The sequence below is a fragment of the Medicago truncatula genome, chromosome 8 (genome assembly GCF_003473485.1).
Source record: "Medicago truncatula cultivar Jemalong A17 chromosome 8, MtrunA17r5.0-ANR, whole genome shotgun sequence".
Lineage (NCBI taxonomy): Eukaryota > Viridiplantae > Streptophyta > Magnoliopsida > Fabales > Fabaceae > Medicago > Medicago truncatula.
The window spans coordinates 217,432-231,151 of record NC_053049.1 but is presented as its reverse complement, the minus strand read 5'-3'; the positions used below and the strand labels follow the sequence as shown (position 1 = coordinate 231,151).

General features: G+C 32.1%; 1 protein-coding gene across 1 annotated transcript; it reads right to left on the bottom strand.

Annotated features, from left to right (window-relative positions):
* Positions 1–10,809: 10,809 nt before the first annotated feature.
* LOC11432397 (subtilisin-like protease SBT4.8) lies at positions 10,810–13,335 on the bottom strand. The gene is made up of 2 exons (XM_003626621.1): positions 12,870–13,335; positions 10,810–12,533 (listed from the first exon to the last, which is right to left on the bottom strand). Exons 1-2 carry the CDS (start codon positions 13,333–13,335, stop codon positions 10,810–10,812), a joined length of 2,190 nt encoding a protein of 729 aa, XP_003626669.1.
* Positions 13,336–13,720: the final 385 nt, after the last annotated feature.

The window sequence follows — 13,720 nt, the reverse complement described above, 5'->3', positions numbered from 1 at the left end:
TTCTTTGTTTCTATTCTAAGCCCTTGCTCATACACAAATCAATAAATCATTTGTGTTATTTAAACACGACTTTTGACCCTGAGCTCATTTGGTAAGGGATAATGTACAATATGTGCAGGGGTAGGGTTCGAACCCCGGACACCCAATTTATTCATTTTTAAGGTGAATTTCTCTAGTCGCTAGACTACTTACCAAAAAAAAACACAACTTATACATATAATATGCAATATTCCTAGCGGGGATTTCTTTTTATTTTTGTAATTAAGGAGATTACATTTCATTTATATACTGTATCTTTTTTCATATATATATAAGGGAAAATTACATCCGCCTCCCCTAAGTTCTATTGAAATGACACATACACCCCTCTAATTTTAAAACTTACGCTAACCTCCTTTAAGTTTTCATCAATTAGAAAAACACCTCCCTTTGTTGTTAACACCGTTATCTTTTTATTTTATTTTTGAGAGAGATAGTGTGTTTTACACGAGTGTTGAAATCATTTCAGAGAAATTCTTTTTCTATCAAACCATCAAGCTAGCATAAGCTATTAAAAATACTTTTAGTTCACTTGAGAACAAAGCAAAAAAGGTTGCAGAAAGTATGAAAAGTTATTCATAGTTTGAATATTAAGTCCTGTATCCCATTTTCCCTCATGAAATTGAGACCTTCGTAAGAGACGTTCATAGAATAATCGTAACATCAGGTTAAAATAAAACTAACATAATAACAAAAAGGTCCTAATTATTGTCATAAATCTTTCAATTCCCATATGATTCAAAATTTAAAGGTCCATTTATGACGATGACAAAATCAAATAAGGAAGAACACAATGAAACAGTGTTTGTATTCATCTTATTTTTCCATCAATACCAACACCAACATTTCTTTCAAAAAAATAAAAAACACCAAAATTGTTAGCATTAAGGACACATGTCTGTCGCGTTTCACTATGGACATGTCTGTCATTACCATCAAAATTTCAAAATCGTTTGCAAAAATCTAAAGAAACAACAAAGAAGAAGGTTTGTCTTTTCCCAATTCAAGAATCCTGTTAAAAGTTAACAGAAAATTTTCTAAAAAAATTAAAATTGAAGGAAAATTAACAGTGTTAATAGTGAAGGGAGGTGTTTGTCAATTTGATAAAAACTTAAGGGAGATTAATGTAAGTTTTAAAACTAAAGGGGATGTCAGTGTCATCTTAATAGACCTCACAAGAGATGAATGTTATTTTCCCTATATATAAATGAGATAACTATAGAGGGATATTCTTGCAACACAAGTACGAGTGTGTGTCATTAATCACTTAGATCACCTCATTAATTAATAAAATGAAGTATGAACAATGAAAGAGATAATTTGTGGGTTTTTTCTAGATTACCCTCTCATATTTAGAGGGTATTTTACCCTCTCATGATATCAACCAATCAAAATGTAATATACATTGGCAACATTAAATGTCATAAATGAGTCAATTTTTTTCTAAAAAAAGAATCAATTATAATCATAAGATAACTTTTAATACTTTTAGTTTTTATTTAATTATAGACATGATTACATTATAGATCCTTTATCTTATTTATTTGTTACATTTTGGTCCTTTATCTTTATTTTTTTCCACTTAGGTCTTTTATCTCTTATAAAAGCACATATACATCCTTTTTCTCATTTTTTTTATTAAAAAAATACATAAATTTATTTTTTAAAAATATCTTTTTATTAAAAATGAAAAAATCCAGAAATATGATGAAGATGTTCATCATCTTCATCTTCTTCCTTTGAATCTTCATCTTCATTGAATCAAAAAAAATTCTACACAAATATATCTCCAAATATCATGAATTAATGTTATATTCACCTCAAATCTTCTTTTAAACACAAAAATCAAACCCCTATAGAGAAAGAGATTTAGTTTCATAAAAAAAAAATAGTTATATAAATTGTCACGCTGTATATTATTATTATTTTCTAACTCAATATTCAAGTCCGACATAAAAATAACCCCAAAATTGATAGCAGTTTTGCACATCAATTTTGTTGTTTTCAGAACAATCTTAACTTTCGTAAAGCCTAACCCTGCGCCAGTGACTAAGCCTCCATCATCTGCCTTGCAACATTTGTGAAATTAAGATTTTGATTTTTGTGTTTAAAATAAGATTTGAGGTGAATATAACATTTAATTCACGATATTTGGAGATATATTTTAGTAGAATTTTTTTTATTTAAAGAAGATGATGAAGATTCAAAGGAAGATGATGAACATCTTCATCATATTTTTGAATTTTTTTTTCAGTTTTAATAAAAATATATTTTTAAAAATAAAATTATGTATTTTTTAATCAAAAAAAATGCGAAAAAAGATGTATATGTGCTTTTAAGAGAGATAAAGGACCTAAACGGGAAAAAATAAAGACAAAGGACCAAAGTGTTACAAATAAATAAGATAAAGAACCCATAATGTAATATTGCCTTAATTATTATATTTAGGTGTTCAATCTTAATTAATTTACACTACAGGACTGACTTAGAACAATTAAAATTTCACATCAAATTTCTTTCATCTGAATGTCCTTAAATTTATCAGTTATATTCATAAAATTTATTCCTCCCATTTTGATTGTTCAATTTTGTCGTTCCCAACTGCCGCATTTTTCAATTTTCGTGAGAATCGTCATGATTTCAAATATCGTGAGAATTGCCGTTATTTCCAGTACAACGTCAGGCATGATGACTTGATTTTTCTTTTTGATTTGATTTTTCTTGGTTGTGAGGTAGTTAATTATAACAATTGAGTAAATCATCTGTTGTACTTTGAGGGCTGCTAGCAAGTGTTGCCGCTGTGATGTTGTGGGAGTTTGCTAGCATTTTTTTGGTTGATGCTGAAATGGTTATGTGATGAGGCTTTTGTTCTTTTATTTGGACTTAAAGGCTTTTGCTGATAGTGAGACAGGTCTATGCGTGTTAACAAATTTTATTAGGTTGGCTGCTTAAATAAAAAAATAATAAGTCACGATACCTGACGCGGTTCTAGAAACAACGACAATTCTCACGATAATTGGAAATTGCGGCAATTTGGAACGACAAAATTGAACAATCAAAATGGGAAGAAGAATGAAAAAGAAACAAAAATTGATTAATATGGAAGAATGAAGAAGAAGAAATTTGAAAGAATGAGATGTTTTTGTTCTCACGTTCGGGGTTCTGGAATGGAAGAAAATTTATGAATGTAAATGATGAATTTAAGGACATCCAGATGAAAGAAATTTGATGTAAAATTTTATTTGTTATAAGTCTTATAGTGTAAATTAATTAAGATTGAACACCTTAATATAAAAAAAAATTAAATCATTTGTTGTTTAAAAAAAAATAAAAATTAATATTACCTTATGATTAAAAGTATTAAAAGTTACCTTATGATTAAGATTAACTCTCCTTAAAAAAAAAATTAAGATTAACTCTTTTATTTTTAGAAAAAATCTACTCATTTATTTGACATTTAATGTTACCTATATATATTACATTTTGATTGGTTGATATCATGAGAGGGTAAATTACCCTATAAACAAGAGAGGGTAATGTAGGTCTCACCTAATTTGTGATATCAATTTTGCCGAATTTATTTCTGATACTCTGTGTGTTGAAAGAGATAATTTTGCTTTTGACATTGAATTGAGTATGAACATCCACCATACTTTTGTTTCATCTATAATTCTATTGGTCATTCATCGGATCATTGTAAAAAGATCATGCCAACAAAATTGCTCGTGAAAAAGTGATTACTAAATATAATCTTGTTAAGAATGTCCCTAAAAGACATGAGCAAGGCTGTAGTAATATTGTGCTTGATAAAGATCCTATTATTCTTGACATAATGTGGTCTAAGGAAAGTAACAACTAATGTGTTGGTGGGTGATGTTATAAACATTGAGGAAGAACTATATTCTAGCACTTCCGTTGAGGCTGTTTAGGTTCAATCAACACATGTTGAAGCGATGACTGAAATACAAGGTGATGACCAACAGAGCAACAAACTTTCTGATATGCGCATCCTTGGTCCTTGGAGTGACGTTGTGACGGACTTAGATTATAATCAAGATCCCCCATCTTGGTATGGTTTATGTTCTTCCAATGTCATGGGTTTTTAAAGATGTTTTAAATTCTAACATTGCTCATGACTTGGAGAGTTTGCGGCCATATTTGAACGACAAGGATGCTTGTGCAAGTGAGCCTCGGGTTTATATTGATGAGGAAGAAAGAGGGGCAGCTATCAACTACTTGAAGAATCATTATGTTGCCGAAGAAGAGCCTTTTATTGAGGTATCTAAAACTAAAAAAAAAATGTGCAGAAACGTTTTCATGTTCATAACACTCGTTCTAGTGGTAGACCACCAAATTAATTTGAGTTACATTGGTTGGTTTCGTTTCTTTCCTTGCTCTCTTTTGGTTTTTTTGTTGCTTTTTATTTTATTTTATTTCCTTGCTTTGTTTTTCTTGTTTTTCTTTTTTCTTTTATGAGAAGGTTTTGGTTTATGTTCCCCTTCTTCTTTTGTTCTTGTTTTTTTTTTTTATATCTATATATTTTTAGGAAGTTGCAATTGGTTCACCATCTGCACCTCTTTTTGCTTAAGAATAAAAAAATAAAAATATTATTTGTGTTGATGTGAATTTATGTGGTTGAGACACCTGTTTGATTTTACATTTGTGTAAGCTTATTTTTATGCAAAAATTAAAATAAATATAAGATAAGATTTTAAATATAATGAAGAGAAAATTTGCACATGAGTTATATTATATGTGGATCTTATTGTAAAAGCCCGATTTTTAGCTAGATTTATTTTAATTACTTTTATTATGTGTTTTATATGTGATTAATCATCATTGAGTGCATTTTCATGGGTTCCCGTGTTAGAAGGGTATTTTAGCCATTTTAGACTTAAGGGTATTTTGGTCATTCTGTGAGAACGGGTAAAATTATAATTTTTGGTGGGAATTACTTTTAGTGATTAATGAGAATAGTTATTTCATTAAGTTACTAGAGTAAATTGAGATTTTACCGTTTAGTGACCGTTAGTGACATTTTACCGTTATTAGTTAAATATCGTTTGAAGTGTAGAAATATTTTGGTTTGAATAGAAATGGGTTAAACACACTAGAAACTAGGTTAAGCCCATTAAAGGTCATACCTAAGGAGTTGTCTTAGGAAAATATCATTTATTCATTTTCATAAGATATTTTCTAGAGAGAGGTAGAGAGAGAAAGTGGGAGAAGAGAAGAACAAGGGTTAGAGAGAAGAGGAACTTGAAGAATTCAAATGTTTGAAGAATCATAGGAGCAAAAGTGAAGCTAGAGCTAATAGTTGGAGATAATTAAGGTAAGGGGGTTAGTTTTTATCATAATCATTTAGTTAATCCATTTTCTCTTGTCCTATGCATAATTGATTATGAGAATAAGTTATTATCATGAACCCAATCTTTGAAATTCGTGCGTATGTGGTAGAGATATGTTTGAATATGTTAATTTGATGCTAAATGAATTGTTGATGATGAAATTGCAAGTTCATGATGTATGAAAATGTGTAGTTTGTAAATTATGTTCAATTGGTGAATTATGCATGGTTGTTGATGAATTGTGATAAGTTTCATGATCAATAGATGTTGTTATTGTTAAGTGATGTTATGGATGCTAATTCATGGCTTGGGTATGCATGAATCATAATTTGTTGTTGTGAAATAAGTTGTTGTTGTTGGTTTGGTGAAAATGGATACTTATGTGTTTTGCTCAATTGTTGGATTGGGATATTGTGTTGTTGAATTATGGTTGAATTCATGTCTAAATGAAGTGTTGTTGAAGTAGATATGTTGTTGTTGTTGAATGATATCATGTGTATTCCATTTTATGAAATAAGTTGTTTGTATTGGTGAAGTTGTGCTAGATGTTCATGTGAAGAACCCAAAGTGAAAAATGATATACAAAGTTGTTGACTGAGTTGTCGATGTGGTTGAATGAGTTAAACTTGATGGAATTTCTGTTTTTATGTTGTGGTTATGCTAGTCGAGTCGTTTTGGGAGAAAGAAAACGAGAGTTAGTTTGAAAATTCAATTGTTAACCGTTTTGGAAAATGAGTGTTTGTGTGAGGTTTGTAAAATGACTTTGAGGTTGTTGAAACTTGGATTTTTCTGTGCATTATGATAGTACTAAGTGTTAGGAGCATGTAGGTGAAAACGGCATCGAAAACGGATTAACGGTTTGATTTTTATGCGCGAAAACGTGGAGGTTGAAAATCTGATTTTGTCTGTCAACCCAAAATTGTGCCACGATACGGGGCCAACGTGCCACGATTTTGACCAGGTTTTCAGTCTTTCTGATCCTGGAAAAATCGTTCCACGATGGGAAACCAATGTGCCACGATGCTGTTTTTTCAAAAACCTTAAAAATGCAATTTTCTTTGATCCAATTGTTTCCAAACTTATTTCTAAGTATAGGGACTTTATCCTAATCATCCATGGATGTTTTTATGAAATATTTAACCTTGTGTAAAAGGGGTCTAGTGGATCTTTGTGTCGTTTTGTCTTGAGATGTATCCATGTTGGCCGGTGGCCACTTGATATGGTTTTTGGTCAAAAACGTTTCTTGAACCAATTGTCTTAAGAATTGTGGTGACTATTGTAACGCTCCTATTTCTATTAAAGCAATTAAACATGCGAATAATACATTTATTCAAGAAATAGAGATTACGTCTTATTCAAAATTCAAAAACCGATAGACATGTATGTAAACCTCAACAGTTACAGCGGAATATAAATCAGAGTGATCAAATATATACATGCCATGAGCAAATAAATCATATCCAAAAGATAAATCTCAAAACCCAAACATCGGGTAGTCATCAACAAAATAATAATCCCAACGAAAATATAAATAACCTAATCTAGACCGACACGACAAGCCTAGATCAGAGCCGACACGACACCGATATCGGAGGAAGCTCCCGATATCCCAAGCAAAGACTCACCGAGACTACTCCTGCACAACGTCTACTCACCCATACAGGCAAGTAGGCGGTTAAAACCACTGGGGGTAAGCATTACATTATCATAATCCAGATAATAATCAAATCAAATAATATCATGTACTTGAATAATAATAGTCATGCATAAATACTTATATCACAACTTGATAGTTCATATCCACAGATATCAATCACATGAATAATTATCCAATCATAAATATTCATTCACAACATCAATCACAAACAATCATTATCAACTTTCATTCTTCTCCATTCATCACCAATCACATATTTCACATAGGACTCATGCTATGATATGCACTTATTGACACATAAATGCATGTGGTACCAAATCTCAACAAGGTCGTCACCTCCGATGGACAAGTCAACATCGCATGTAAGGCTCACCTCTGCCTTACAATAATCTCGAAGTAAAAGATTCATCCCTTTTACAGCAACAACGACTATGATGCATGGACATGTGTAAGGACTCGATAATGCGACAACAAATCACAATCTCAACTCAATATATAGGACAACACCCAATTATATTGATTATCTCCACAACATTGCATTATCAAGAAAACATGCCCACACAAATAAATCATAGTATTCATCATCACACATCAACATATTATCAATAATCAACAATGTCACTCAACATCAACTATATCATATAGTTTCACCAATTCAAGCATTCTCATATTCCAAGTAAGATAGCAAAATATATCTCATGATCATTATCACATCCCAATTACATATTTACATACTCAATTATTCCCTCTAAATACTTCATTAAGCCCAATATCAAGTTTGGAAAAGTTTCACGACTTATAGAAAAAGTTATGCTAAGTTTTCACAAAAATTCACATGACCCATGTGTAGTAATTTGATCATAACTCGAGTTCTAAAAATCATTTGGACCTGAAACCAACGCCATTAGAAAGCTAACAAAATTATCTAAAACTTTCATGTTTACACCAAAGGCCAATTCGAAACAGAAATAGGTGAAAAAGACGCAAGAACGCGAAACAGGAGATGCCGGAACTGGCCTGCTTCTGAAGTGTGCTTCTGAAGTTTGCTTCTGAAGTATGCTTCTGAAGTTTGCTTCTGAAGTGTTCGCTTACAGCTTTTCCAAAAAGTGCGTTTTTCACTATTTCGCGCGTAAAATGCAAACCGTTAATCGGATTTTGATGCCGTTTTCACCTACACGATCCTGACACTTGACTCTAACATAATCTATAAAAAATTTCATGTTTCAACCATCCCAAAAGTCATTTTCCAAAACCTCACATAATCACTCATTGGCGAAAACGCTTAAACATCGACATTTCACACGAAAAACCCGTTTTCTCCCAAACGACTCAACTAACATAACCACAACGTGAAAACAGAAATTCTCATAGGTTCAATTCATCCAACAATAACAAAATTTCAGTCAACAACCATATATATATCAAAAAGTTCATTTTGGTCCTTCACATGAACACTTAACTCAACTTCACTAATTTCACAAAACCATCAACAACAATTTATTTCTCATCATCAATCCACAATTAAGTATACCCAAATCATAATTCACTTACAATAGCATCAGTTAACAATAACCACATTAATGGAATATGAATCACATCTCTTTTCAATCAAAGCATATCAAATTTCATCAATTAAGCATAATTTCATAACTTAACATTTATACATACTTTGAAACATGTAATTTCACCCATAAACATACCATAATCATCAATTCAAGCACAAGAAAATAGCATCACAGCAAGAGCACGAATTTAACAACAATTGTTCACCAACCCATTTTCATACAACATGAGAAAATGCAAAGATTGTACATGATTATGATAATAACTAACCCCCTTACCTTTGAAGTTGATTATCTCTAACCCTTGCTTCAATTCAGCTCCTAGGTCACCCAAATTGATTCCCCAAGCTTTCCCTTCAACACTCTTGTTCTTCTCTTCACCTCTTTCTCTCTCTATCTCCCTCTCTCTCTAGGAAAGTGTTTTGTGAAGTGAATGAAAGATATTTTCCTATGACAACCCTAATGTTATCTCCCTTAATGGGCTCAATTCCAAATTCTAATGGGCCTAACTCATTCTAACATAATTCCAAAAAGTTTCTATCCACTCAACGGTAATTACTAACAACGGTAAAATATAACGAACGGTCACTAACGATAAAAACTAATCATTACACTAGTAACTTGGTAAAATAAGGGTTCTCATTAAATATTAAAATGATTCTCACCAAAATTACCATTTTACCTTACCCGTCAAATGACTAAAATACTCTTCTAATACGGTAATCCACGTAAATGCACCCGACGACAATTAAATACACACAAGCACAATTAATCACACACAAACACAATTAAAAGTAATTAAAATGAATCTAGCTAAAAATTGGGTTGTTACAACTATGTCTATATAACTATGTGAAGTTGTATGAATGAATGATATGATATTTATCATGAGATGTATATGTTATCTTACTTATGATTTAGGAAACGTTTGAATGAGTGAAACTATATGTGATAGTTGATGTTGAATAACATTGTTGATAATCATGTTGTTGTGTGATGATGAATACTATGATTTAATTGTGTATGGGCATGTTTTCTTGATAATGCAAATGATGTAGAGATGAACAATATAATTGGGTGTTGTCCTATATATTGTGGAGAAAATTGTGATTGTTGTCGCATTATCGAGTCTTGTTACATGTCCATGCATCATAGTCGTGTAGTTGTAAAAGGGTTGAGCTCTTTTACTTCGGAGATTATGTAAGGCGGATGTGAACCATTAATACGATGTGTTTTATCATCGAAGGTGACGACCTTTTGGAGATTTGGTACCACATGCATATATGTGTCAATAGGTGCATATCATGACATGAGTTTTATTGATATATGTGATTTGGTGATTGTTCATGAAATGTGATGGGTGATTTGTTCATGAAATGTGATTAATGAATGTTCATGAAATATGATTGATATTTGTTCACGATATATGTAATTGGTGACTGTGTATGAATAATTGTGAATTGATATTTGTTCATGACACACGTGATTAATGATTATTGATGTGAGATATTTGGGTTTGATGTAAGTATTGATGTGTGAATATTATTGATCAAGTGCATGATGTTATATTGAAATATTCATGTTAACTGTTATTTGGATTATGATGATGTAATACTTACCCCAGTGGATCTGTGATGGACCGCCTACCTGTCTGTATGGATGGGTAGACGTTGTGCATGATTAGTTGCTTGGTGAGTTCTTGTGCTTGGTGGATATCGGGAGCTTTCCCCGATATCGGTGTTTAGAGTTAGTCGGCTCTGATCTAGGTTTGTTGTGTCGGTCTATATTAGGTTACTTTTTGGATTCTGTTATGTTGGAGTTTACCCGTTTGTTTGGGATTTTTGAGATGCATCTATGTAATGTAATTTATTGCTTCATAACATGTATATATTGATTACTCTGGTTTATATTCCGCTGCAACTGTTGAGGTTTATATACATGTCTATTGGTTTTTGAATTTTGAATGTGGCGTAGCCTCTATTTCATGAATAAATATATTATTCGCATGTTTAATTGCTTTAATAGAAATAGGAGTGTTACACTTATCACCTTTTTAAATGTTGTTTATTATTTTTATTTTGTATATATTGGATTTTGGATATTAGAAAAATTAACTTGAACAAATGGAGAGATAGAGAGCATTCATAAATTTTTTTGGTCTCCAACAATAATTATATATTTATTTGTCATAATTATAAGGTGGTCAACTATATAGAGGAAGTAGTTGTACAATAATTGGACTCTTAACATTGTGGATACCGTCAGACCAAATAAGCGATGAGGAAAACATTGTTTGATTTAATTTTGCTCCTCCAATGACAGTGACAGCAAAAGATTTTTTCTCATGTAATGATCTGAATGTAAGAAGTTTTGGTTTCACACTAATTTTGATTTTTGGATCATGATGGATAAGAGTTGCCTTGTAGGTTGAGTTGAAAAAGCCAACATTCGTAACTGTTCTATGAATATTGACATTGAAACGCTTGTGATAAGACCTAACAGGAATCACCATTGATGGATAGTTAATATCTTTCACCAAGGACCTTTTGGATGTTACGTGGCAACTTAAATTATCTCCACTAATCTGTTTGATTTTTTTGGCATCATAACCATAATTGCAAAGCATTTGTACATAATCTTCTTTGCTGATGTCATAAACAAGTCCAGGATGAACAGCTTGTTGTGGGTTGACATTCCCAGATCCATAAGCAAACTCACCCACCAAATCATCATAAGTACCTTTCACTGGTTCCGCAGTGGTCATGATGGCAGATTTGATAGCTGCAGGTGACCAATCTGGATGAAATGATCTCACATATGCAACAACTCCAGCAACGTGGGGACATGACATCGAGGTTCCAGATAATAGGTTGTATTTTGGTGTCCCCATAGGTGGATATGCAGCCAAGATATTAACTCCTGGAGCACTTATATCTGGTTTCATAATTTCAGGAACCATAGGATTTGGGCCACGAGAAGAGAAATAAATAATTTTAGGAGCATTGGTGTCATGGAAAATCTCAGTCTTTAAAAGTTCAGCTACAGGGTATTTAGTGGAATTTGTGTAGGACTGGACATGAACAAAGTCTTTTGGTTCCAAGTTAAGTGAAGGCCTTTGAGTGATTGAAGGAATATCAAATTCAGTTTCTGTAACATTATTGATTGAACCAATTGCTCCATTTGCATAAGCCAATCCTTCACGCCCTGATACTCCACACAAAACAAACTTACCCTTCACCATATTTTTGTCTATGCAATCACACTTTTCAGGGGATGCATTTGCTCCAGCTGGACAAGCTTGAGCATTATGCACAGCTATTGGAAATTTGGTACCATTTGATGGGACAATGTTAATTGAACTACCAATAACAGTCTTTCCATTTCCAAGAATTAGCTTATCAATGAATTGACGATCTATGGTAGTGGCAGCAACACTAAATACCCAAGGTGCTATACTTTTCACAGTACTTGGATTTGGACCATCATTTCCTGCAGCCTGCACTGTCAGTATTCCATTCTCCATGGCATGAAAAGAACCAATGGCAAAAGCATCATCCACAAACTCATAAGCTTGTGGTTTACCCATAGAGACAGTGATGACATCAACTCCATCAGCAATGGCATCATCGAATGCAGATAAAATAGCATCATCAGAGCACATACCTAGATTGTTGCAGGTTTTGTATGCAGCAATTCTTGAAGATGGTGCTCCACCTCTTGCAGTGCCTTTTGCAAGACCATAAAAGCTTACACCCTTCACCTCACTTCCGCCGGCTGTCGATGATGTGTGGGTTCCATGACCATTTGCGTCTCTTGCACTATCATCTCCGATGCCGTAAAAGCGTGCTCCAATGACCTTATTATTGCAAGTGAAGTTAACACCGCCTGCACAAACCCCCCTCCACTTTTTTGAAATAGAACCAAGACCTGATTAGTCATAAAAATAAAAAAATAAACTTAATAAATTAATCATATCATAAACATTTAATTTCTACAATGTTGTTAGCATATTATAATTTTTTTTCTACAATATAGATAATATTATTACTAAATGTCCAACGGTACTCATGGCTAACATCATCTATAAAACAAATATACGTAAAATGTAAAATTAGATAAATACAATAAACACAAGTTATTCTAATTAATTAATCATGTATCATTTTAATTGGGGTAAATATTTCATACATATGGGAATTAAAAAAACAAGTTTGTATGATAATTACAAAAATATATTTTGATTCTCACTAATTACGTATATACCTTTATCATTGAAACTTTCAGACTCTGGCCAAATTCCGCTATCTATGACTCCAATCACCAAATCACTCTCAGCGGTTTGAGATCTTTTGATTGATTGAGGTAATCCAAGGAAGTCCCATGACCTTGTGGTTTGAAGATGATACTCTCGGCTTGGAAAAACTGATACCACACCTCGCATGTTAGAAAGCTTTTCTCTTTGTTGATCATTGAGTACTGCGGCAAAACCATTGAAACTTCTCTTGTAACTTCGAACTAAATGATTTTCTATATCACTACCATCAATAACTTGTTGCAGCAAGTTTAGATGGTGAGAGGTTGGAGAATATGATGCTCCCTTACGAAGTGAACCCATATACACAATGTGAAGTTTATTGCTTTCATCACCACTTTCAATGGCACCATATGCTGAAGAAATTATTGATGTCAAAACTAAAGACACAGACAATAATAAAACAATATTAAGCATTGTTTGTATTTATAAAATGGTGAATACTTTAGCTTAAACCCAAAAAATGTATTTATAAACACAAGAAGTTTATATGTATGGAAATATTTTCAATAGATTAAAAAACAATGTGAAAACTAGTTTATAATTTAATTAAAAATTTATTCTTTTAATAACAATGAATGCTATCATAAAATAGTCGAGTGTGTGTCCCTTAAAAATAATTGGGACATAGTAAAATTATTATTAATTAAAGTGGTTTTAATTTATTTATTTTTTGACAAAATTAAAGTGGTTTTAATGATAATTCTTAAAATCATTCCAGGATATTTAAACTACATCCCTTAAACTTACCAGACTAAAATTTTATCATTGAACTAGTCATTGGTGTGTGTGTGTTTTATTA